This window comes from Thamnophis sirtalis, unplaced genomic scaffold, assembly GCF_051295495.1.
Source record: "Thamnophis sirtalis isolate CommonGarterSnake01/CBP01778 unplaced genomic scaffold, rThaSir2_p1.2 scaffold_8, whole genome shotgun sequence".
NCBI lineage: Eukaryota > Metazoa > Chordata > Lepidosauria > Squamata > Natricidae > Thamnophis > Thamnophis sirtalis.
In genome coordinates, this window is record NW_028261388.1 from 65,184,964 (window position 1) to 65,212,590 (window position 27,627).

At 41.8% G+C, this 27,627-nt stretch overlaps 1 protein-coding gene across 7 annotated transcripts in view; it reads left to right on the top strand.

Annotated features, from left to right (window-relative positions):
* The window catches only part of DMD (dystrophin), a 1,286,665-nt gene that overhangs the window by 1,254,069 nt on the left and 4,969 nt on the right, over window positions 1–27,627 (top strand). For 5 of the 7 annotated variants that reach the window (XM_087721810.1, XM_087721809.1, XM_087721812.1 and 2 more), the window contains 4 exons: window positions 611–769; window positions 2,858–3,101; window positions 3,919–4,036; window positions 17,011–17,103. In XM_087721810.1, coding sequence (XP_087577936.1) covers window positions 611–769; window positions 2,858–3,101; window positions 3,919–4,036; window positions 17,011–17,103 — 614 coding nt within the window. Of the gene's footprint in view, window positions 1–610; window positions 770–2,857; window positions 3,102–3,918; window positions 4,037–17,010; window positions 17,104–26,238; window positions 26,271–27,627 lie in introns of all 7 variants that reach the window. The other 2 variants (XM_087721811.1, XM_087721815.1) reach the window with 2 other exon arrangements.

A 27,627-nucleotide genomic window follows, 5' to 3' on the forward strand; every position in this document is an offset into this window, starting at 1 on the left:
GGAAATTGTGATAACATGACTTTGGGTGTAGGTGTGATGGCTGCATATGCATCCTTTCATAGAAAACAAGCTGGTGTGACATTAATTTGAAGCTGGAGCTAGCAACCTTGAGCTTTAGCTAAGAAGACTATTTCTGATAACTCAGTTTAGCTTGATAGCACCTATACATTTTCCTGTGCACTATTTGCTACTTAATCCAACTTATTCATAATTCATTCTTTACCTGTCTCTTTCTTTAGATGTGGTACCAAAAAATAAGCCCATTGATCTAAACATTAAAACCTTGTATTTCTATGAGCCACCAAGACACATCTGTGTGTGCACGCACGTATGCACACAAACCATATGCATGTGTGTTGTTTTATATGTGTGTACTTTATACTTTTGCTTCATTTCTAATTTTTTTAAATTTTAATTAAATAATTTTAACAGAATAAAAATAATACGGATTTAAAGCAAAAAGAAACTAAAAGAAAAGAGAAAGAAAGAAAAAGGAAGGAAAGAAAGAAAGAAAGAAAGAAAGAAAGAAAAAGAGAAAGAGAAAGAGAAAGAGAAAGAAAGAAGAAAAAATATATAAATGCATTTATATTTTATCTTTTTTTCCTTAAAGAGATGATGAGCATTTGCTAATCCAGCACTACTGCCAAAGTTTGAACCAGGAATCACCACTCAGTCAACCTCGAAGTCCTGCTCAGATTTTAATTTCTTTAGAAAGTGAAGAAAGAAGTGAGCTTGAGAGAATTCTTGCAGACTTGGAGGAAGAAAATAGGTAACCTTATTACAATATCACTTTCATGTATCGATATATTAAATAACTTTCAAACCAGAAAGCAAAACAGCTAGATGTAATTTATGTAATTTATCAATTTAACATATGTTTCTTTTCTACTTATGGATGTTATTTGTCATGTTAAATGTCTAGATGATGTTCCATATTTTTCAGCCTATAAGACGCAACTAAATTTACAGGAAGAAAACAAAAACTATTTTTTTCGGCCTCTGCGTGTTGGATTTTCACTCTCCCAGACCCCCAGAAGCACTCTGCAGTGTTCTACATGGCCCTTTTTTTGCCAAAAATGAACATGTTTTTGGGCTCCCAAGCCCTCTGTGCAACACGTTTTCGCCCTCCCAGGCCCCCAGAAACACTCTGTAATGCTCCTCATGGCCCATTTTTGCCCTGCAGAATGTTTCTGGGGACCGGGAGGGTGAAAACACAGTGCGCAGAAGGTTTGGAAGCCCAAAAATGGGCCAGTTTTTCAGTATCCTTCCCCCAGGAGTGGGGAGGGAATAGGAATTTTGCAGTATCTTTCCCCTACCATGCCCACCAAGCCATGCCATGCCCACCGAACTGATAGTAAAAAAATTTGAATCCCACCACTGCTATATGGCAACCCTATATGGCTGACGGGGAATATCTGCTCCTTCCATCAGCTTGTCTTTGGTTATCAACGGTGCTTCTGTGAAGATTTCTCTCCTTACCTCCATCAATTTTTCTTTCTTTTCTTCTTCTATACTTTGAAATCTAGGGTAGAGTTCCACTCCATCTACCTCCCTTTTCCATATTCGACTCTTGCCGTTTCCAACCATGCTCAGTTTGCTGTCAGTATCCACAATTTTCTTATCTCTTTGCTCATTTTTTTCTTCAATTTTTAGAACTCTGTCCTCCACTTTCCTCATTTGATAAACATCCTCAATTTTTCCATCAAATTTTTCTGTTTTGTGTTCTATATTCTCCAATCTCTTCTCAATTTTCTCTGTTACTACTAATATTTTTTGACTTTCAAACATAATCATTAGCAATGTTAAAATTTCTTTTTGCTGTTGCGCCATTCTTCCAACTTGTAAACACTGCGACTATAGCATTCAAGGCTTCTTGTTAGATTTCAAGCAAGTTCATTATAATCTTTCAAGTCAAGGCTTTGTCTTCCCTCCAGTCCAGCTGCTGATAGAACTCCTGAAGAACACCTATGTAAACAACCCATGCTCTTCCTACTATCACTCTCGATAAACAAGCTGAAAAGCCTTGAAGTGTCAAATGATCAAAGAGAAAAAAGAAAAAAACAATGTTTCCAAATCTCCAGCCTCTAAGTGGCAGTGTTACTTCTTTTCCCTTTATTGTTACAGCCCTCTTTATATTCCTCTTTATATTTTCAAACTTAAAGAAAAAAATTCTTAAATGGAGAGAGAAAATAATCAAGCATTGTAAAAAAAGAAAAATTTTAATCCATAGATATAAAAAAGAAGAAAAAGTAGAAGAAAAGCTAATCCATTCAGTTTAAAAAATAGGAAACATTTGCAAAAATTCCATCCATAAAAAGAAAAATTAAAAAAATATAACACACTAAGTTTAATGTAGTTTAATTTTGCTGCTTACTTCTTCTGTCTTCAATTTTAATTTAGTTTTGATTTTGGGGGGGGGGGTAGTCTCTTTTCAAATAATAAAATTTCCTCACCAATTTGACACACTTTCTCTTTCCGCTTTCTTTCCATTCTGGAGCTGTCCCAAATTCAGCAGTTTCAATGGCTGCGTTTCTGTCATTGGAAATAAGAGCTTCTCCTGGATCAGTCAGGGACTTTGCGGTGTCCCTGAGATCAGCAGGACTTACTCTTCTCTGTCACCATCTCTACGGGACAGTTTAGGGCCAAAAGGACCGTCCAGCGGCAGAAATATTGACTGCGATCTTGGAGTTCCAAGATCGCACATTGTGTCGTCGCGACATTAGCCCCTCCTCTCCATTATGATAACAGTTTTTATGGACAAGTCCTTAATTTAGTAGAAATTAAACCTTGTAAGGGTTTCTATAAAATGGAAAAGCATGCATATTCATAAATATTTTTATTTTTATTCTTTCAATAGAAACCTGCAGGCAGAATTTGACCAGTTGAAGCAGCAACATGATCACAAAGGACTATCTCCACTGCCATCCCCACCTGAGATGATGCCCATTTCACCACAGAGTCCACGAGATGCTGAACTCATTGCAGAAGCCAAGTTGCTCCGTCAACACAAAGGGCGTCTAGAAGCCAGGATGCAGATCCTAGAGGATCACAACAAACAGTTAGAATCACAGCTACATAGGTTAAGACAACTATTGGAACAGGCAAGACATCTGCTTTTCTCTTTTATTTGTTAGGAAATAATGTGGCTTTTTACTTTAATTTTCTTGTAGTTATTGTATCACAAAATAAAAATGTAGTACTCAGGGATTGTATAGAACAGCGATGGTGAACCTTTTTTGGCTCACGTGCCATACGGGGGGTTGTGCACGGGCGTGCTGCACTCATAATGCAACATGCAACCACCACCACCCCATGTGCATGTGGGCATGAGAGGCGCTCCCCCCATTTTTTGCATGCTTTTTTTGCCCTCCCCAGGCTCCAGAGGCTTTATAGGAGCCTGGGGAGGGTGAAAACAGCCCCCCCACCCCCCGGAAGGCCCTAGAGACTTCAGGAGCTTCTCTGAAGCCTCCAGAGCCCAAAAGACCAGCCCTATGGGCAAACCGGAAGTCTGTACTTCCAGTTTGCCCATAGGGCTGGTTTTTTGTGCTCCGGAGGCTTTAGGGAAGTTCCTGAAGTCTCTGGAGGCGGGGCAGGGGAGGCTCTTTTCACCCTCCTGTGACCACCCTCCTTATAAAGCCTCTGGAGCCTGGGGAGGGGAAAATGGCTTTAAAAAAGGCTCAATTCAGCTGGCGAGCGCACACATGTGCCCTGATAAATGGCTCTGCATGCCACCTATGGCACGTGTGCCATAGGTTTGCCATCCTGGGCATAGAATATAAATATGCAAACTGAAATCCTCTGTAATATTGGAAACCTTTCTAAATTGGTGAAATTTACTTCTCAGTACATCTGTGTGATGGGCGTGCTAGTGGTCATGCTGCTACTTGTAAAATTAACATATAATTTCTGGTATTTCAGCCTCAAGATGCAAAGGTGAATTGTACAACCCAGTCTTCCCCTACCTCAGTAGAGAGATCGGAAAATAATCAGCCAATGCTTCTCCGCGTTGTTGGTAGTCAGACTACAGATTCTATGGGTAAGCTAAAAATGAAGCACTTTTTAAAATAATTGTAATAAATAATTTTATTCATATTCTCATTAATGATAATTGCATACCCAGGAACATTATATTTGTTTCTTGATTTAAAGTTTCTCTTGTTTCCTGTGCTGGGATTCTTTTCTATATGGACTGATTTAATTTGCTGGAGGAGAGGCAAGCTGACGGCGTTATTACTTATTGTCTGCACACACAATCTGCATTATAGAAAATAGCATGGAAGCCCATTTGGTTTTATTTTGTTGTGTTATCATGAGAAATTGCATATATGCTTGTGACATACTAGAGGTCAGAAGTGAGCAACCACGAGCCTAAGGCTTACATACATTCCTCAAAGTTTCATTTATAGTTCCTTTAATATTTCTAATGGGATGGGTTAGAAGGGAAATAGTGCTTTAACATCTGTAGATTCAAAACAAATACAAAATGCAAGAAAAGTTCTAATACATTTTATTTTGATTATGTTCTATCAGTTACTGCCCTGGAGCAAAGCAAAAAGCCTGAAAAGAGTTTCCACTATCTAACTGAATTATTATTAAATTTAAGTTCATAATAGTGCCAAAGAGAACCAAGCAAATACTTTTTGACAAAACTATCGCCACCTAATTTGTTTCTAGCTATTTTTACTATATAGCAATTGGTGATTATTGTATTTCCCAAAGCTGTTCTATGGAATCAACTCAACTACCTTGTCTTCTGAATGGATGTCAATATTCACAGAAGTGGATCATTATTCACTACTGGAATCTCTCAACGGTGTCTTACAAATTTTGGTGCTCCCCTGACTAACAAAGCAATTGCTATGCCAGAAACATAGCTTACCATAAAAACTTAATTTGAAATGTAGAGCTTCTGCATATTGAAGCACCTAACAAAAAAAAGATGTGATAGTTGTGTGATAGTTTGATAGTTATTAAAGTTCTGGGGGCCAAAACTAAAAATAATGGTTGCACAGATGGTTTCTGCAAGAATTTGCTTTCACTTGTATTACATTTGATTGAGTATAGAAGTGAATTAGAATGTCAGATCCCTATCATGATACTGCCATTCCACTGGGGAGGGAACCCCGGATTCTTGTACTCTCATCCTGTTTCCTATGTATCCTATAATTCCCTAGTTTATAACTGTTACCCTATTCTTCCCTGTGTTTTGATTTACCTTGGAGAATGTACAAGGGAGTCTGTTTTCTCTCAGCTTAGAAGCATCACAGAAGAAGTGCATGGGAACGACTCCTTAGGTCTTTCTCAGGACTACCATTTTTACAACATCTTCGCACTTGTGGATTGGCTCATTCAACATCAAACTGAGAGGAGAGGTTTCTAACCACTTTATTGTAACGGAATTGCCTGCGGGGAACGACTCAGACCATTCTTTGCATTGTTGTGCATTCGCTTCCTTTCAATACAAGTTTCCTTTTGAAGTGCTAAAGTTTCAAGAGTCCATGTTTTCTTGAACAGGAGGGAGAGGTAGGGCCTTACATAAAGCAGTGTCTGCAAAAGTGGTCAACCTGGAGAAGCAAACTCACTCTACCGAGGGGACCCTACACATAGTATCGGAGCAAAGTGACGAGCAAGGAGAAGGAGAATGCTGGGGTGAGACCTCTACCACCAACAGCCAGAAGCCAGATGCATCTGCCCCATTGAAGACATCGAAGCTAGTTTGGAGGCCCCCACGAAGCCCAGATGATAGATCAGAGTGGGAAGAAAGATAACTGGGACGGAAGAACCTGAGAAGTCATCCTCACCTGGGGCAGTCAACAACCAGGCTGGAAACACAAGCTGGAAGCCCTGTCTGACTAGGAAGAGCTAATCAAAGAACCAGTCAAAGATGACCGTCTCAAGAGAAATGTTGTGCGGTTCCTGATGGAGGCTTTTGAAAACCACAGAACAAGGGGAGGATTAGATTGATACCAGAGATGGGGCGAGGCAGGAGCCAACAAGGCCGGGGCTGCCCCCCAGATCCAGCAGCAGCAGGCCAAGCAGACACAGTGATGGAGAAACAGCCATGCAGGTGAACCCATCTGTGCAGCACCAGCCCTTGCAATCGTTCCTGGCCAGCTCAGAGCGCCACAAGTGGAGAGGAAGACACACACACCCTTGAGAGTGAAGTATGATGGCAACCTGCAGCAACTGGAGTTTTTCATGGTACATGTCCTCAAGTACATGCAGTAGTACAGGAGGGATTTCCAGACCCAGGGCACTTGGGCCTGAGTTGTCACCTTGGCCCTGGAAGGGACAGCAACCCATTGGATGGTGACCCTCCACAACACAGACACCCCTAAACTATGGAACTTCGACCGATTCAGGATGGCTTTCTGCCACTGATTTGAAGACTGCTTGGCAGATCGCAAACCTTGCAATCGCATCAGAATCATGAAATGAGTGCTGGCCGGTAGCTGAATACACTGAAGGGTTCTGAAACCTCATCTGCAGAGTGGACTGGCCGGAAGACATCCTAGGGAGCTGGTTCAAAGATGGCCTGAATCATGACTGTTACCTGGCTCGAGGGGTCCCAGGCTGCCTGCACGACTGGTACATCCTGGCTAAAGAAGTGGAGATTGACATGGCCAGAAATCAGTACCGAAGGGGAAGAGCCTGGAAGAGATATCCACCTCAGGGAAAGCGAGAGCTTTTAAACCGCAAGACCCTCTGGCACCGAGTTCATCTGCCTACTTCAAATGCGGGAAGGAGAGGCACCGTGCAGCTGAGCATCATTCACAAACTCCTGCTTGAAAGCCAGAATGCCTACAAAAACAACCCCCCGAGGAAAAGACACTGCACTGAGAAGTGGAGAGGCTGTGGAGTTTCACCCCTTCGCAAAATTGGGGCAAGGAACTCTGGCATCACCTGGGGAGGAATTGGGCCCATCCGAAAGCAATCCTGAAGATGACCTGCTGGTAAGCAAATTGATTGAGTCATTCACCCTGCCCCTAACACTGTTCATCCCCAGTCGGGGGGAAAGAGTGAAAATCTCAGCCCTCTTGGACCCAGGATACACCCGGTGTTTGATTAGCCCAACCCTGGTGGGAAAATTGGGCATACACTTGCGGAAGCTAAAAAATCTCATGTTCTGCCAGTTAGATGGGTCAGTCACATGGGGGAATATTTTTGCTACAGAATTGCTAGACATAGCAATTGGGGACTCATGATGAGAGACTCATTGTTGCACCTGGAATGGAATGGCCACTAGTTCTAGGGCTCATATGGTTGAGGAAGTGGAACCCAAAGTGAACTGGAAGCAGAGGACTTCTAAGATTTCAATAGCATGTGACTGGACCTGATGGCCGAAGAGAGGAACTGGGGAGAGATCAAAACAAAGAAGCAGTGACGGCAGGAAAGGCCGCACCAGACCAGGGCAGCTGAGGGAGTACAAGGACCTAGCTGAGGTGTTCACTGAAGAAGGCTCCAATGAGCTCCCCCCTCCCGCCCCACAGACTGCGCTATCAAGATCCTTCCCAGGGTCCAAACTACCAAAACCAAAAATGTATAGCATGTCCCCCAGGGAACTTGAATTGAGAGCCTTCAAAAATAAAAACCTGGCTAGAGGTTTCAGCAAACCCACCTGACCAAAAATTGCTGCCCCACTGCTATTCCGAGAGAAAAAAGATGGGCCTTTGTGCCTTTGTGTAGGTTATAGAAATTTAAACACTGTGAGCATGGAGAATGTGTACCTCCCCCTCATGAAAGACATGTTAGCCCACCTCACCCAAGGAATTTTATATTTCAAAATAACCTAAGAAAAGCTTACTACTGAATCAGGATTAGGGAAGGGGACGAATGGAAAACACCTTTTAATACTCCTTTGGAGTGCTCCCATTTGGATTATAAGGCGTCCCTGCCATGTTTATGCAACTCATAAATGAGGTGCTCCATGAGCACCTGTACAAAGGGGTTCTGGTGTACTTAGATGACATGTTAATATATACTGAGAGAAAAGTCGAGCACGTAAAGCTTGTCTGAGCGGTCCCAAACAAACTCCATGCTGCAAAACTTTATGCAAAACTTTCCAAATGTGAATTTTACAAAGATAGAATTGACTACCTGGGATATAGGATTTCCCACCAGGACGTGGAAGTGGACCCAGGGAAAGTGCAAACAGTTCTCCACCCGCACCTGCAAACAACTACAAACCTTCCTGTGGTTTGCAATACTTCCCTAGGGGAAAAACATTTTAACAGATACACCATCCAGAAAGCCTCAGTTTCCTAGTGGGAACCTGAAGTGATCAAACCCATGCTCCCAGCCTGGCAGCCAAAGTGATGACCAGGGTGGAAGCTAAACAAGAACCACTTATGGACAATGCGACCACTCAGGCATTTAAAAAAGCTCTACAAAACAATGGCCCATAAAGCACCTGTTTAATTAAAGATGACTTAGGTGGGTGGGAGGAAAAGTATACGTCCCAGCTAGTCAGAGAATTCCTCTCATGCAAACATGTCATGACATGTCTCTATGGATTTTATTGTAGAGTTACCTGAAATTGGGGGGACAACTGTTATCTGGATCGTAACAGACCTTTTCTCCAAGCCACTTCATTCCCTGCCAAAAGATCCCCACTGCTAAGGCACTTGCCAAACTCTTCCTGCAGCATATCTATTGACTACATTCGGCCCCACAAACGGGTGAAATGCTACTGGTTCTTACCAGTTCACTAGAACCAGTAGCAAAAAATGTTGAGGTTCGCCAGAACCAGTAGTAAAAAAAAATGCTTTATAAAGTGGAAAAAAAGGTTCCGATGATCGCACGCTCACAGCTGATCCACATGATCATTGGAGCCTTTCCCCTCCCACTTTTTAAAGCATTTTTCTCCTGTTGGTTTGGGTGAATAGTAGAAAAAATGCTTTGAAAAGTGGGGGGGGAAAGGTTCCTACGATCGCACGTATCAGTTGTGAGCCACACGATCGTCGGAACCTCTTTTTTTTCACTTTTTAAAGCATTTTTTCCTGCTGGTTCGGGTGAATAGGTAGAAAAAATGCTTTAAAAAGTGGGGGGAAAAGTTGGCCATGCCCACCCAGTCACATGACACTCCCCCAAGCCACGCCCACAGAACCAGTGGCAAAACAAAATAGATTTCGCCACTGCCCACAGAGGATAATATCTGATTGGGGGGTCCAATTCACTTCAAAGTTTTGTAAGGCGTTTTTGGACCTTCTTGGAGCCTAAGTTCTCATCATCATCCTCAGACTAACGGATCAACAGAGAGACTGAACTCGGTTCTGGAACAATATTTAAGATGGTTTATTAACTATCAACAAGATAACTGGCTGACCTCCTGCCTTTTTCAGAAGTTGTCTATAATAACTCTGTCTACTCTTGCACTGGGTTCACCCCATTTTGAGTTGCCACTGGCCAGAACTTCATCTTAATGCCAGAATTACCAGTAGAGGAACCAACCATACCCTCACTTAAGGAGCAGATGCAACAACTGCAAAACACCTGGCCATTAGTGAGACTAGCCCTGAATGAAGCTACAGCCACTTTTAAAACACAAGCTGACAAAAGGACAGAACCAAACCCATTTAAAGCATGTAGGTGATATGGTTTACCCATCCACAAAATTCCTACAAACCTTTCAACCCTTAAAGAAATTGGGACCCAAATTCATAGGGCCTTTCCCAATCACCTTTCCCAATCACTAGAATCATCAACCTAGTAACAGTAGAATTACTACTCCCCAAGAGGTCCACTTAGTTTTTCACTACAGCCTATTGAAACCTGTAAAGCCCCCAGTAGACACTCCTCCGACCCCTATTATGATCGGAGAAAACACTTTAAAATTGAAAAGATCCTTGACTCCCATGCCCTTCGGGGTTCGACTCAATACCTAGTCACCTGGAGACATTACCTCCCTCAGAAAATGAGTGGGTAGCTAAGAAACTTGTTAGGGCCGCTGCACTGCTGAAAAAGTTTCACTGGAAGTATCCTAACAAACCAAACTAACTCTCTATGATGTTCGTCTTTCTGTTCTCTCTTACAAGTAATCCCCTCATTTTTTTGATCCCTATCGTGATACTGCCATTCAAGTTGGGAGAGGACCCCGGATTCTTGTCCTCACATTGCTCTCACCCTGTTTCCTATGTGTCCTGTAATTCCCTAGTTTATAATTTTTACCTTGCCATCTATTCTGTCCTGTGTTTTGATTTATCTTGGGGAATGCACAAGGGAGGAGGGACATCTGTTTTCTCTCAGTTTAGAAGCCTCACAGAAGAAGTGCATGGGAACAACTGCTTAACTCTTTCTCAGGAGTACTGTTTCCACATCTTTGCACTTATGCATTGGCATATTCAACATCAACCTGAGTGGAGGAGTTTCTAACCACTTTATTCGCATGTGCAAGGAAGGAAGATGTCTGCCGAGCTTATCGCTCCGGCTATGCCTATGTAAAAAATACCTGGAAAGAGGCGAAATTGTGTCCGGGAGCTGGGCTAATGTGGAGGCTGAGGACAAACAAATTTTAAGAGCACCGGTGCCAGTAGTGTATTGGAGCGACTTGCCTCTCGGGAGCTGCTGGGCACGCAAGACGCCAACGCCGCTTGGGACTCCGCAGCCCAGCTGTCCGGGAGACTCCGCTGAAGCCACTTCTGCGTTTGTGGGCCGCCTGAGAACGCCGCGGCCAGGGTGAGAGCACCACTGCTCCGACACCGAAAACGTTGAGGCAGCCTGTGAGCGCCGCAGCTTGAGATCGCCACGGCTGCCAGGAGCTGGGCGGCAGCCAGGAATAGCAGCTGCCAGAAATTACGTGGCCCATCTGCTGGGAAACGCCAAGGCCGCCGAGTGCGCAACCGGCCGAGAGCGCCATGGCCTGATACTGCTCCGGCTGCTAGGAGCCACGCGACCCACCTGCTGTGGCCACTGGAGAACGCCGCGGCCGAATTTTGAACACCGCGGCCCGGACGCTGTGGACGCCGAAACCGCCGATGAGCGCTGCAGCTTGAGATCGCTGTGGCTGCCAGGAACTGTGCGGCCCACCCGCGGGGAACACCGAAGCCGCCATGGACAAGGCCGCCAGAGAATGCCGTGACATACAAACACCGCGGCCCAGCGGCCCTGGAGGAGCCATCAGCCATTGGCCATGATTGCTGAGGCCATCTGAGAACGTCGCCGGTCCCGCCGCTTGAGTACATTCTGGAAGAGCATGTGTGGGGGAGCCCTGATCCTTCTGTGACTGCCACTAATCGCGACGGTCTCGGCTGGTTGGTGGCCCGTCTTGGGGGGGCCCTGACCCCTACTTTTGTTGCCTGACTGCCCAACTGCTGCTGTGCTGTTGGGGGTTAGGACCAGGGTCAGGGTTAGGGTTAGGGCTAAGGTTAGGGCTAGTTAGTGTTAGTGTTAGGTTAGGGTTAGGTGTAGGGCTAGGATTAGGGCCAGGGTCTAGGATTGGGATTAGGTTTAGGTTTAGGGCTAGTGTTAGGGTCAGGGTTAGGGCTAGGGCTAGGGCTAGGGCTGTTCAGGGTTAGGGTAAGAGTTAGGGTTTAGGGGTGGGGGTAGGGTTGATGGCCTGCTGGCTTGCTGACGCCGCCTGAGAAGGTTGCGGCACAGCTGTTGAGAGGGGTTTTTCCCCCTCCTCTCCTCCTCCCCTCCCCTTCCAGCATGGATGCAGTCTTTTGACTCTGACTGCCCGGGAGGCCGTGCTCTGTCTATTGTCATCCCGGCTGTTTGTCGACCATGACTGGCCTTTTGATTTTCGCTTCTATAACTGTTGCCGTTTCTGGCTTGCTTGCCTTTTGGCCACCCCTGCCCTTGCGTCTGTCCTGAGGAACATCATTGGGGAGTGAGCCGAGACTTTGGATCCTATCCCCGGCCCCCCTGGGATTCCCATTTGTGCCCCTGCCTATTATTCTGCTTTTCCATCCTGGCAGAAAGAGAGGGCAGGGGCCGAATGAGGACGTGGGCAGAGAGTGTGCTGCTTACCTCCCTCCTACTCTTATTAACGTCCTGCCTACTCCAGACTTTTGGACCTTGCTCTCCCTGCCTGGAGAAGATTGGGACACTAGCTTGCCTCTTCCATATTAGGACGATTTTGTACGATCTCAATTTTGCACTATTGCGCAATTTTTTAAATCGGTATGGTGAGTGTATGTTGTATGAGTGTGGTTGAATGAATGTGCCCACTTTTATTAACCTTACTACTGTATTTTGTGTTTTTAAATTGTTCTGTGGGGATTGTCTGGGAGTATGAATGGGTATGTTTGAGTGGGCTGGGACCACAACCTGGGTCCTCCTGCACTGAGTGCACTCGCAGAAGTATTAGGGGGTCCCAGGTCCAGTCCCAGCCTTAGAATGTCTGGGTTAAATGGCCTGCCGAAGAATGCGATAGCTATGGGGGGGGACCACGGACACAGGAGTGGGCCGGAACATTATGGTCATGATGGGGAGGGACAGGTACGGCGGGAACTTTAGGGTTAGCCATTACCGGGGAAGGAGGGTCCGCTACGTCACAGCGTTCCCCCCTTCCAGCCCTACTAGTTCCACTCCAAGGCCAGATGGCATGAGTAGTCAGGGCCCTGGTCTCAGGCTGCTGTTGCTAAATGCCAGGTCTGTGGTTCACAAGGCTCCCCTCGTCCGGGACCTAATATTAGACAAGGGGCAGACCTGGCATGTATTACTGAAACCTGGCTGGGCCCGGAGGGAGGAGTCCCCCTCACTGAAATGTGCCCAGAGGGTTTTCAGGTGCTTCATCAGCCGCGACCCCAGGGAAAGGGGTGGGGGAGTGGCTATTATTATCCGAGGTCTTTAGTTCCTCGTAGGATCCCTGCTCCGGAGCTTGTCGGCTGTGAGTCCTTGCTGGTGAAGTTGGATCTTCGGGGTCAAGTGGGCTTGTTGTTAATGTACCTGCCTCCCAACAGCATTGCAACAGCCCTCCCCTCGCTCCTCGAGTCCGTAGCTGAGTTGAGTTCCCCAGGCTTATGATACTGGGGGATTTCAATCTGCCTTTGCTCGGTGATCACTCTGATGGGGTGCAGGAGTTCATGGCTTCCATGACGGCCATGGACTTGACCCAAGTAATTCGGGGCCCGACTCACTCAGCGGGTCACACACTTGACCTCGTATTCCTCTCGGAGCAGTGGAGACGTGATCTAGATTTGAGGGGCACTGAGATCTTGCCCTTGTCATGGTCTGATCACTACTGAGGCTTGACTTTCGGAGACCAATCCCCCACCATAGGGAGAAGGAACCGATTAGGTGGTTCCACCCCAGGCGCCTGATGGACCCTATGGGTTTTCAGACGGCGCTTGGTGTAATACCTGATGCTCTCGTCCACAGTCCGGTGGAGACCTTGGTTGCTGCTTGGAACACAGCGGTGGCGGGGGCTCTAAACCGGATTGCGCCTTTACGGCCTCTCCGAGGTAGCGGATCCAGGAGAGCTCCTTGGTTCACCGAGGAACTCCGGGAGATGAAGCGCCAAAAGAGACGTCTCGAGCACCGCTGGAGGGCCAGTAAGTCTGAATCAGACCGAGCACTGATGAGAGCCTATATCAGAGCCTATCTTGTGGCAATACAGGCGTCGAAATGTACACATTTTGCCGCTCTTATTGTGTCCGCTGAATCGCGCCCAGCCACCTTGTTTAGAATAATCCGCTCCCTCTTGAAAGGGAGGGACGCGGATGACCCTTTACAAGATAGAGCTGAGGAGTTTGTTCAGTTTCTAGCAGATAAAGTCGCTCGGATTCGGACAGACCTGGACTCCAATTGCTCAGAGCCAGCCGAGGTACCGGGGGAAGGTCTTGAGCGGAATTTATGGACTGAGTTTCAACTTGTCATGCCTGAGGAAGTGGACAAGGCCATGGGAGCGGTGAGTGCCTCCACTTGTATACTGGACCCGTCCCCTTTCTGGCTGGTCGCGAACAGTAGGGAGGTGACACGTGGCTGGATCCAGATGATAGTTAACACCTCTCTCCAGGAGGGATCCTTCCTGCCCCTTTTAAAGGCTGCGGTGGTGAGACCCCTCCTGAAGAAGTCGTCTTTGGATCCAGCCATCTTGAGTAACTATCGTCCAGTTTCCAACCTCCCCTTTGTTGGGAAGGTTGTTGAGAAAGTGGTGGTCTTTCAGCTCCGGCGGTCCTTGGATGAAACCGATTATCTGGATTCCTTTCAGTCTGGATTCAGGCCTGGCTACAGCACGGAAACTGCTTTGGTCGCGCTGATCCATGATCTCTGGAGAGCCAGGGATGGGGGCCATACCTCCATCCTAGTGCTCCTTGACTTCTCAGCGGCCTTCGATACCATTGACCATGGTATCCTTCTGCGGCAGTTGCGGGAGGTAGGAGTGGGAGGCACCGTTCTTCGGTGGTTCTCCCCCTACCTCTCAGACAGGTCGCAGTCGGTGTTGGTCGGAGGGCAGAGGTCAACCCCTAGGCCTCTTAACTACGGGGTACTGCAGGGTTCGGTCCTGTCCCCCCTCCTATTCAATATCTACATAAAGCCGCTGGGTGACATCATTTGGCGGCACGGGATAAAATACCACCAATATGCGGACGATACACAGTTGTATCTGTCCGCCCCGTGCCAACTCAGTGAAGCGTTTGAAGTGATGTGTCAGTGCCTGGAGGCTGTCAGGGTCTGGATGGGTATGAACAAGCTTGCACTCAATCCCGACAAGACCGAGTGGCTATTACTGTTCCCTCCCAAAGATTGGCCTTGTACTCCACCTCTCAGTCTGGGGGGTGAAATTATACGCCCCTCAGACAGGGTTCGCAATTTGGGAGTCCTCCTGGACCCGCAGCTGACTTTAGAACATCATTTGTCGGCTTGGCCATTGGGGTATTTGCCCAGGTTTGCCTGGTGCACCAATTGTGACCCTACCTGGACCGGGAGGCCCTTAGAACACCTTGTGACCTCAAGACTGGACTACTGTAACACGCTCTACATGGAGCTGCCCTTGAAGAGTATTCGGAGACTTCAGCTTGTCCAGGATGCAGCCGCACGAGCGATTGTGGGTGAACCTCGGTACACCCATGTCACACCTATCCTCCGCGAGCTGCACTGGCTGCCTGTTGCCCTCCAGACTCGCTTCAAGGTGCTAGTCGTTACTTTTAAAGCCCTACATGGTATTGGACCTGGGTACTTGAGAGACCGCCTCTTGCCAATTACCTCCCTACGACCAATTAGATCCCACAGATTAGGCCTCCTCCGAATTCCATCTGCTAGCCAGTGTCGACTAGCAACTCCCTGGGGGAGGGCCTTCTCTGTGGCTGCTCCGGCCCTCTGGAACGATCTCCTCATGGAGATCCAGACCCTGACCACCCTTCCGGCTTTCCGCAAAGCCACTAAGACTTGGCTGCTCCGGCAAGCCTGGGGCTGATGAGTTCCCAGCCCCCACTTGAATTATTGCGACTGTTATTGTGTTTTAATTTGCTTGTCTTTTTGTTTTCCTGTGTGTACTCCCCTTCCCCTCTGTTTGTTAGCCGCCCTGAGTCCCTCGGGAATAGGGCGGCATACAAATTGAATAAACATAAACATAAACATATTCTAACAGAATTGCCTGGGGGTAATTCAGACCTTCTTTGCATTGTTTTGAATTCACTTCCTTTCAATAAAAGTTTCCTTTTGAAATGCTAACGTTTCGAGAGTCCAATGCCTTCTTGAACAGGAGGGAGAGGCAGGACCTTACATGGAAGCTACTAATAACATAATAACCCAAAGATAGTTCCGTATACAATGCAGCTAGAAAGTTATTTACAGTCATAGCAACGCAATTCAACACATGGTTGAAATTTGTATGCTACTCATCTCCCAAACATTTTATCCCTCAAAGTTCAATGATAAATTCTGTTGCTATCTGAACACTGCATTTTGTGTCAGCATAGTTTGGACCAATAACGTCAATCCTGAGTTATCTCAGTGTTCCATTATCAGTTAGGGTTCAATCATCAGCTTTGCTATCTGGAATTCTTTGAAGAATTCATAATTATGTAGAATTTTAGAAGACCTTAGAAGCAAACCATCTTAACAGATTCCCTGTCCCAGTGGACTGATTAGCAAGCTCTGTCCTATTTCTCTCTAGTAAATGGTTGGACCATAACAACAGGAGTAAAATTGAATTTTATATTATTTACAGTTTTTCTGTTTTCGCTCAAATACCACTTTCAGCATGGAAATTCATACTGCTATATTATGTCAGTGCCAGTGTGTTCATTATACTCTGTCATTCAATCATAAATCTGCTTTTGATCTTGCTAAGTAAACAGAAGTATTAAGGATACTTATTTGCAGAGCTCAAGAATAGTTTTGAAAGTTCACATAGATTATTATTAAACAGTGGAAGAAATGTATCAAGAAAAAGCATTGTCTGGTCCAACATTAGAATGCAAACAATTGAATCCAAGGCTCAACTTCAGAAGTATCCCAGTGAGGAAGGTACGATTGTAGTGGACCAGAATACCTGTACTTCTTCAACCTGGTGCCATCCTAATGATTACTACAGATTTCCACGGAATCCTGATGAATAGCATCTTGTAAGAATATGACTATTGATTCACTTGTTCATTATCTGCTAAAGTCTACAAAAATACCATCATTGATCACCTCAATTAGTTGGCACTTGGGTGCATTATGATACAATAATTCTATTGCTTTATTATTAGAGATATTTCACACAATATGTATCTTGCTTTAAAATAAAAAAATGTCTTCCCCCCATACACACACACATAAAACCTTATGCAGGTGGTAATATAAAATCCACATTCTTCTCTTCTGAGAGCTTAAGAACATAATAGATTAAATATACTATTCTTAAACACATTTCTTTACTATTAAAAATATTACAGCTATGTTACTGTTTTGTACCCCAAAAACCTACATAAATATGCTAGGAGTAATAATCAAGTTTTACTTATCTGTAGCATATGAATTGGAATGGCTTTGTATATTCTAAACCAATTATTGTACACACTAATAGATGAATGCTGTGGTAGAATAGATGAAGTATACTTCTGCTTTTCTTTTTATTAGGTGAGGAGGATCTACTAAGTCCTCCCCTGGCCACAAGCCCAGGGTTAGAAGAGGTCATGGAACAGCTTAACAATTCCTTCCCTAGTACAAGAGGTAAGGATCATTATTCAGTAGGACATGATACAAGTATATTACAGACAGTGGATCTTTCTTTCAAACTGATATTATACTCAGAAATACATGTAAAAGATTCAAGCCTAAAAGAGAATATCACAACTTTACCTCCATAAATACTGTGATTAGCTAGAAATAATTATAAAATGTGTAGTGCAGTATTTGTGTTCTTTTAATATTTTGCATTTAATAAATTTATTTATTGGTACAATAATAAATTAATACATGAATTACATAATGCAAAAGTTAAAATATATTACTTATATATTTGGTAAAAAGGAAGTTGCTGTTTGAAAGATTAAAAAATTCCAACCACTCTGTATTTAGCTGAAGCTAGTAGTTTCAATAAATAACAGTTGCTCCATTTCATGTTTTTCTGTCACATCAATATGACTACTCCATGAATAAAATGATTGCTATATAGTATACAAATATATACATACATATAATACACAATTTTTGTCAACATATTCTTTATTGTGCAGCTCAGAGCATATTCATAGTGACTGCCACTACTTTTCAGCTTTATGATAACTCACAATTCTCAAAGCAAAAGGTTTGATATTTGAAAATAAAAATACTAAATACCAGTGTAGTGGTTTATGAACATTTTAAGCTGATAAGTTAGAGCAAACTATTTTATATTTTAAGACAGCTTAAAATAGCTTATGGGACTTAAAATAGCTTATGGGACTTCTTGGGTATATTCAATATGGATCTTCCTCATAAATATTAATTTGAAAGAGGTGTGTGTGGCCTGAATCTCGGCAACAGGACATGTTCTCTAGGGCAGTGTTTTTCAACCACTGTGCCGTGGCACACTAGTGTGCCGTGACATAGTGTAAGGTGTGCCGTGGGAGAATTACTTTATATATAGTCAATATAGGCACAGAGTTAATTTTTTTTAACATTTTCTAATGGTGGTGTGCCTCATGATTTTTTCCATGAAAAAAGTGTGCCTTTGAACAAAAAAGGTTGAAAAACACTGCTCTAGGGGGCTCTCTGAAGAATCATCAGATTCCCTGCTGTTTGAGGGGGTGTTTAACCATAGCTGCCTTGGGAATGCAGTGAAGAGGGGAAGCACAAGTGGGTGTGGTAGGAGAACCACCACCCAACTCCCACAAAACACCTGCAATTTGCTTCTGGACCCAAAAAAGGGAAAGCAGCCATTATGACCTTCTACGCTGAGCAGTTTGGAAAAACAGTGAAGTGCTTCATCTGGGTGAGATAACAAGATTGCTTGAAAGTACAACATTCTTGTAATTAACTTTAACCTCTGGTTGAAATTTTTTTTAAAGAAAGAGTGGCAAGAGATAATGGGGGCAATTGGCATTAGAAAGCTCTTCTACCCACGGATCAGCAGCGAACAGACAGATGAAGCCATTAGTAAATGAAAAGGAACAATAGAACTGTTTAACTGTTTAAGGGCTAGAAAGCAAATTGGAATCCTGACACACACTGCGCTTTTGTTCTTTTCTAGTAACTTTTGACAATCTCTTGAGATTTGCTTTCGATTTGCAGTGAAGCTGTGAATTTAAAGATTTAAATTTAAAGGATAAATACGATGAATTATTTGTTTGCATTGCCATTTAGTGGTAAATCAAAGTTGACTGAACGAAGTTGACTGAAAAAGATAAAAGGAAGCTGGCTAAGAAGAATTGACCTTGACTTTTTCTTGATAATACTGAACTGATGATAAAGTCTCTAGAAGAAAGAAATTAAGACCAGCTGTGTAAACACAGTGTTGCACTCTTGCTACATTACAATGGATTGCTGAGAATACCGTTTGGACAGTGAGGGGTTTTTTTTCTTTACTGGAAAAAGAAACTTGGATAAATCAGACAACCCATACTAAACGTTTTTTTCTCCCATTTGTCTTTGGTCCTTTTTTCTATGCAAATTTTTATCCTTTTTCTTTCCTTTTTTTCCTCTATCTATCTATCTATCTATCTATCTATCTATCTATCTATCTATGTATCTCTCTCTCTCTCTCTCTCTCTCTCTCTCTCTCTCTCTCTCTCTCTCTCTCTCTCTCGTATTTTTGCAATGAAATGTGGATTACCATTGTGGAATTAATTTTGGGGCTTTTTGTTTGTTTGTTTGTTTGTTGGGGTGAGTGCTTTTTCACCAATTCCTTTTTCTCTTGTTTCCTTTTTTCTTTTTTTCTTTTTTTACTAAACATTGGCATCATAAAGCAAATGGATTAAGGTAGCAAGAACCTGAAGATTGGGTCCAAAAACAGGGGTTGGTGGGTTGTTGTTTTTTTTTTTTTGAGGTTGATCTTGGTGCTCAAGCACTGCTGTAGACAACGTCAGGATTACAATCAATCTATTAAGTCACTCTTTGGATTATAAAATTTGATTATAACTCAAACACAACACTGTCAGAATCAAATACCAAGATGAAGAAAATAACATCATACGCATCGGCAACAGATACATCGCCCGGTTCAGCAACACAGAAAGTAACAGGTATAACAACACGACGATAAAGATACCTTGGAGTTAAAAAGTATGTTGCAAGCCATACACAGAGATTTTATGGATCTTAAGGAGCAAGTAAACAAAGTAGAAGAGGACCTGGGCAAGGTGGAAAATGAAGTGAAAGAAGTCAAGGAAATGATGGGGGGAAACGAACAGAGATTGCATGTACTTCTTGTAAGCTTATAATGTCCAGTTTCAATTTCTCTAATTTGTTAAATATTCTTTTTCTTCTCTTGCTCTTTTACCTTAGCTTCCCAGCATTTGGCTCCTCCCTCTTCTCTTACCAGCATTCCCTCCTGTGCTACTATATGTTGTTCATAAAAAGTTCTGCTTTCTCTAGTGTATCTAATCTGTACTTTTGTTCTTGCCAGTTTACCAAAATCCCTTTTGGAACGAACCATCTAAAACTCACCCCTTTCTTAATCAGATTCTTACTCAGGAAGTGGTATTCTTTTCTTATTTCTCTGACCTTCCTTGGAATTTGCTTCAATACCACTATCTCTCTAGACTTGTATTTAATTGTGGTACTTTTTGCTGCTTGCAATATTTCATTTTTTAGAGTTTTTTAAAAACAAATCTTACATGTACCTCTCTGGGCAAGTTGTTTCTCATTGCATATCTTGTATGTACTCTAAATGTCTCGTCCATTCCATCTAAAATATATTCCTTACTCATTTCTGTGATCCCTGAGAGAATTTCTGAAATCTTTTCTGCTAAATTCTCTCCTTTGTCCACTTCAGTGTTCTGAAATCTTAGGTAGAATTGGAGCGTTCCATTTCCCAAAATATGATGGATTCATCTTGCTTTTTATCAATTGCTAGCAATCTATAATCCATCTCCTCCACTTTTTTCTCTGTTATTTCTGCTTTTTTCCACCTTCTGCAATCAAATATAATTTTTGAAGATGGGGAGGGGAGAATACTGATGGTAGAGATAATGATGAATTTGAGAAAGATATTATTAGTGGCAATATATGCTCCAAATGATAAACAAGAAGAATTTTTTGAAAACTACACAAAAATATAATACAATATGAATATGAAGATATATGTACAGTACGCTAGGAGACTTCAGTACAATTGTAAATAATGGAATAGACCATAAATCCACAAAGATGAACAAGAAGCCAAGAAAAACCCTACCCAAAACATTTTTCACGATGGCAGAAGTATTAAATTTGCAAGATGTTTGGAGAACAAGACACCCAAAAGAAAGATAATATACTTTCTACTCAAACAGATACTTATCTTGGTCAAGAATAGATATGATTTGGATGTCAACAGAGTTAATACTCAAAACATTCAAGATAGACATAGACATAACCATATGGGCTGATCATAATCCAATAATGATGACTTGGAAGGGACAGAGGAAAAAGGGGAGATAGACTCCCCTGGATGAGTCCCCCCAGGGAAAAGGGCGGCATACAAATAAAGCGAAACTGAAACTGACTTTAAATGCAAGAGTATTGAATAAAAAAAGTTTCCAGCAATATATGGGAAAAGAACTGACGTATTTCTTCCAGGAAAATAGAAAGGAAGACACATCATTACAGAATGTATGGGACACCTGTAAAGCATATATTAGAGACCTCACAATGACATACTTAGGGAAAAAGAATAGGCAGAACAGACAAAATCAAAACAAATTGGAATTAGAATATAAAAGTTTGGAGAGGGAGATGCAGAAAAACCCACAAAACAAAAAAATAAAAAATATAAGAGCCAAGGTGGCGCAGTGGTTAAATGCAGCACTGCAGGCTACTGCTAGATCAGCAGGTCAGCGGTTCAAATCTCACCGGCTCAGGGTTGACTCAGCCTTCCATCCTTCCGAGGTGGGTAAAATGAGGACCCAGATTGTTGGGGGCAATATGCTGACTCTCTGTAAACCGCTTAGAGAGGCCTGAAAGGCCTATGAAGCGGTATATAAGTCTACTGCTATTGCTATTGCTATCTTGGAACTGCAAAAACATAAACTGAACCTGATAAAAAAATGAAGATCTGGCAAACAAAACAAAATCTGCAAAACAAAACTTTTTTGAAAATGCAAATAAAAAAAGCTGATAAGCCAATTGGTGGATGAAGAAAGGAATCTACAACATTCAAATGGAGAAAAAAAATTTGAGAACTATTACAACAAGTTGTATCAACATGAGAGGGTACCAGAAGGGAAAATAAGACAATTCTTAGAGAAAACTAGAATAACTAAAATCCCAGAAAAATTTAAGAAGGCACTAGAATTAACAATTACAATAGAAGGCATCAAAAGGCAGAAAAAAGGGAAAACATCAGGACCAGATGGACTACCGGCAGATCTGTATCAAACACTACAAGAAGTATTAAGCAATGTAATGTTGGAACTATTTAATCACTTACTAAGAGAGGCAAAGATACCAGAAACATGGACAGAGGCATATATAACGCTTTTACCAAAAGAAGAGTCACATCTACAAGTAAAAAACTACAGATCTATCTCACTATTAAATGTGGACTGTAAAATTTTTGCATCAATAATGGCAGAAAGAATGAAGAGACTTTTAAATGAATTTAACACATAGACCAAAATGAATTTCTCCCTAAGAAACAGATCAGAGGCAATATGCGAACTGTATTGAATACGCTAGAGTACTACGAAGCTCACCCAGAGAAACAAATGGCATTGTTATTTTTGGATGCACAAAAGGCCTTTGATAATGTGAACTGGCAATTTATGATAATGCAATTTCAAATGATGGGATTTGGTGAGGGATTCATAAATATATCAAAATGATATACAATAACCAATCAGCAAAGGTAAAGGTGAGATGACAGGAAAGATAGAGATCACGAAGGGAACTAGACAAGGATGTTCACCATCGCCATTATTATTTATACTGACACTAGAGATTTTGAATAGAGAAATACAACAAAATAAAGAGGTTAAAAAAATAAGGGTCAAGAAAGAAGAATACCAATTACAAGCATTTGCAGATTATTTGGTGTTTATTATGGAAGATCCAATAGAATAAGGCCAAAGCTAGTTAAAATAATAGAAGAATATGGAGAAGTAGCGGGCTTGAAGATTAATAAAGATAAAATTAAAATTCTGGTGAAAAATATGACAGAAAAACAGAAAAGAGAATTGATGGGGAAACTGGATATACAGGTGGTGAAAAAAGTGAAATATTTGGGTATTCAATTGACATCAAGGTGTGTAAGACTAAGGGAGGATAACTATTATAGGATGAGAAAATAAATAGAAATAGATCTGGAAAGATGGAAAAACTTACAACTATCATTGATGGGAAGAATAGCAGTAGTAAGGATGAATATACTACCAAGACTGCTATATCTATTCCAAACAATACCGATAACATTAGAGAAAAATATTTTGAAAGTATGAATAAAATAGTGGGGCAATATATATGGCAGCGGGGGGAGCAAGAATTAATATAAAAATGTTGCAAGATGCAAGAGTTCGAGGTGGATTTGGTTTACCAAACTGAGAATTATATTGGATGAAAGAATGGATCTTACTGAGTAACACAAGATTATTTACATTGGAAGGTCATGATTTGCAACTAGGTTGGCATGCTTTTTTGTGGTATGGTAAAAGTAAGGTACGTGGCTATTTTCAAAGACATTATGTAAGGAATGGATTGTTAACAATATGGGAAAGAGTGAAAGGGAAACACTATTTAGATATACAGTGTGGCTTTCAACAATGGAAGCATTGACACATCCAAATATTATAGTATGAAAAAATATCATTAGATACAAAGATATTTTAACAGAAAGGGGGGAACTAAAACAAAAACAAGAATTAGAAAAACAAGGGATTAATATAGGATAATTTTCATAATTGCAAATACAATCAAGATATGGAAAAGATTAAAGGGAATACAGTTTTAACTTAGGAAGTTCGGAGTTGGATAAGATACTTATGGGAACAGAAGAAAAAATAATTAAGAAACTATATAGCTACCTACTTAGAACTAGGTTAGAAGAAGAAGTGGTTAAAGATACAATGATAATTTGGGTAAGGAATTTTGGTCACACGATTGAGTTAGAAAAGTGGCAACAACTATGGGAAAGGAACTATAAATTAATCATTTCAACAGCTTACAAAGAAAACTTATACAAAATGTTTTATAGATGGCACATATCACCGGAAAAATTAACAAAGATGTTTCAAGATAAATCAGCAAAATGTTGAAAATGTCAACAAGCAATAGGTTCCTATTAATATATGTGGTGGACATGTACAGAAGTAAGGAAATATTGGACTAATATAAGAGTATGGTTAAAGAAAATGTTACAACAAGAAATAGAATTTAGACCAGAGATATTTTTACTAGGTATTATCCCAGAGAAATTTAAGAAAGAGGATACCTATTTGATTACACATGTAACTACAGCAGCAAGAATAGTATTTGCCCAAAATTGGAAATAAATAAGCTACCAAACAGATGAAGAAAGAATTTAAAAAGATATTAGATTGTGCAGAGATGAATAGGTTGACAATGAAAATAAAGGATAAAAAGGAATCGTACTTCAAGACATGGGGAAGATTTTATGATTGGCTAGAGAAAGGAAATTAGAAAAGAAAGTAGGGAGAAGATATAGAACCCAGACGATGCACTGTTAAATGGAAAAGGTGGGGAGGAAGGGGAAAACAGAAAAGAAAATATTAAATATATAAGTATATATACAAGAGCGAGACACAAAGCGCGGGGGTGAAATATAGTTAGGATAGATTAGCGAAGGTAAGGGAATAAGAAATGATATTAAATTATATTTGGGTTTGCAGAAATATCATCCCAAGGAAATATAAACTCAGACCTGAAAGAGACACCTACAATAATAGAAAAGAAAGGGAGAGAGGAGAGAATGAAAGGAAGATGGGGGAAAGAAGAAAGATGTAAGGAGAGGAGGATGGAAGGGAGAGGAAGAGAAGGAAAGAGGGTAGGGAGGGGAAGAGAAAGAATAGGAGTAGGAGAAAAAGAAGGGAAGGGAAGAAGGAAGGGGAAGGAGAGGAGGAAGGGAGGAAGTAGAGAAGGGAGGGAGGGAGAAAAGAAAGGGAAAAAACAGGAAAAAGGGATGGTAAACAAAGCAACCCAAACTGTATATTATAACCTATTAAATGAAATAACAATGAATAAGAATGATAAATGTAAAGAAGAATAACCATTATGTGAGTGTATACTTAAAATGGTATATAAGAGAATAAAAAATTAAAAAATATTAATTTGAAAGTATGTTTTTTTTGTTATAAGTTATAGGCACAATTTATATTATGGTAAACTGGGATGAATTTGCCATATATTGGCCCTATTCCAAAGTAATTTCAAAATAAATGGCATTATTTAACCAGGCATATATTGCCCAATGATTATAATAATTCTCTTTAATTAAATTTGGAGTTCAGTAGAAGCTGAGTATTCCCTTATGCCTTTTTAATGAAACAGGTACTTGCATTCTCAGGGGGAAAAAATGGATTAATTGAACATCTTGTGATCTTTATAAACACTTGCAATTTATACATTTACATTTTATATATTATTTTTCCAAAATTTTTTAAAATAACTTACGTAATTTTGTCCTTATATTTTTCACTGTGTCTTTTTAGTACAAAATAAAATATAATATATGTTTGTGGTTTTAAAAAGGTAGTTAGGGATAAAATTGATGGAAAGTCAACATTTCCATCATAAATCAGATTAGAACCAATGTACAGATGTCAGAAAGGTTGGCAGTTCAAATCCCTAGTGCCACGTAACAGTGAGCTCCCATTATTTTTCCCAGCTTCTGCCAACCTAGCCATTTGAAAGCACGTAAAAATGCAAGTAGAAAAATAGGAACCACCTTTAGTGGGAAGGTAACAGCATTCCGTACGCCTTTGGTGTTTAGTCATGCTGGCCACATGACCACGGAGATGTCTTTGGACAGCACTGGCTCTTCAGCTTTGAAGCGGAGATGAGCACTGCCTCCTAGAGTCAGGAACGACTAGCACTTGTATATGAGGGGAACTTTTACCTTTTACAGGTGTTAAACCAAATATTCATTTTCCATTGCTTGGATTTGTTGTTTTGTTTGGATTTGTTGTTTTGTTGAGTAAAAGGTCATGGATATAAATTCCAGAGATGAGAATATTTAATTGAATGTTGGACAATAAAATTCTTTAGTTGAAATATATAACAATATTTTTGTTTCTTCCCTTTCTTCACACAATAAATTTATAGTGTACCAGAGATTAATACTTTTTAGGATTGTAAGTAATTAAATATTTTAGCATAAAAGTTGACTTTTAAATTCAAACATCTGGCAAAATACACTTAGAAAACACAATGTATTTTTCAAAGTTGTACAGGATCCATTGATGGTATTGAAATTACATTGCCTTTTCCCAAATTAATGTCCTTTTTCAAAACTGATCTAAATATGTGTATATCCATATCCTTATTTTAAAGGCTGATAGTGAAGGAAATGTGTGTATGTGAGGTTTACTTAAAAACAAAATTGTGTGGATTTAAATACTTTGCAGCCTTTTTCAAAAACTATTGTTTTAAATCTATGTTTGTAATGATAATTGATATATTTTATGTTTGTGTGTGTTATTTTTTCATTTTCTTTTTCATACATCTAATATAAAGGAAGAAATGGCTCTGGAAAGCCAATGAGTGAGGTTAGTGCATATAATGCCCACTGCAAGAGCTTTTCACTGCTTCATTCTCCTTTTTTTGGAGGGTGTGTGTGGCACTTGTGGCACAGCATGTGTGTTTTTCAGTACTTGTTACAGATATACTGTAATATGTAATACTTCTCAACTATCAATGGATATCAAACTACTAGAAATTGAAGAAATGCATATTTTTTTTCATTAGGCTACCTCCAAAAATGGAAAGAGCAGGGGTAAAATCCTACCGGTTCAGACCGGTTTGGGAGAACCGGTAGTGGACACTTGGCCTGGGTTGCCGAACCAGTAGCGATTGCTGGCTGGCCACGCCTCCGAACCAGTTCCCCGGTCGCCACTCACTCACCTTGCCCAGTCTCTGCTTTCCACCGTCCCAGCCTGCCTTCCCTACTCCTTTCCCCATGGCCCGCAGCCCTGTCATGCTTGCCTGCCTTCCACGCAGCCTTCCCAGTGTCCCCCTGGCCAGCTTGCGAAGGCAGGAAAGCATGTCAGGGCCGCCTGGCTGCAGGGAACAGAGCTAGCAGCTTACTCCCTTCCCCGCAGCCCTGCTGTGCTTGCCTACCTTCGCTATCCATGATCCTGGCCCAGGAGAGTATTTTGCTGGTGCACACTCTCACATGAAAGAGATGAGAGCAAGAAAGGGGAAGAAAAAGAGAAAGATAGAGAAATGAGAAAATGATGAAGAGAGAGAATGGAAGGGAAAAGAGAGGAAAACAGATCAAAGAGAGAGAAGGTGGTGAGCCAAGGTGGCGCAGTGGTTAAATGCAGCACTGCAGGCTACTGCTAGATCAGCAGGTCAGCGGTTCAAATCTCACCGGCTCAGGGTTGACTCAGCCTTCCATCCTTCCGAGGTGGGTAAAATGAGGACCCAGATTGTTGGGGGCAATATGCTGATTCTCTGTAAACCGCTTAGAGAGGCCTGAAAGGCCTATGAAGCGGTATATAAGTCTACTGCTATTGCTAAAAAAAGGGGGGGGAAAGAGGGGAGAAATTAAAGAGCTGGAGGGAGAGAATGAGAGAGGGAAAAGAGAAGAAAACAAATCAGAGAGAGGGAAGGGGAGAGAGAAATGAAAGCTGGAGGGAGAGAATGAGAGAGGGAAAAGAGAAGGAAACATCAGAGAGGGAAGGGGAGAGAGAAATGAAAGAGAGCTGGAGGGAGAGAAAAGAGGGAAACAAATCAGAGAGAGAGAGAAGAGACAGAGAGAAATGAAAGAAAGCTGGAGGGACAGAATGAGAGAGAGGGAAATAAATCAAAAAGAGAGAAGGGGAGAGAGAAATGAAAGCACTGGAGGGAGAAAATGAGAGAGAAGGAAAAGAGAAGGAAACAGAGAAGGGGAGAGGAAGGAAG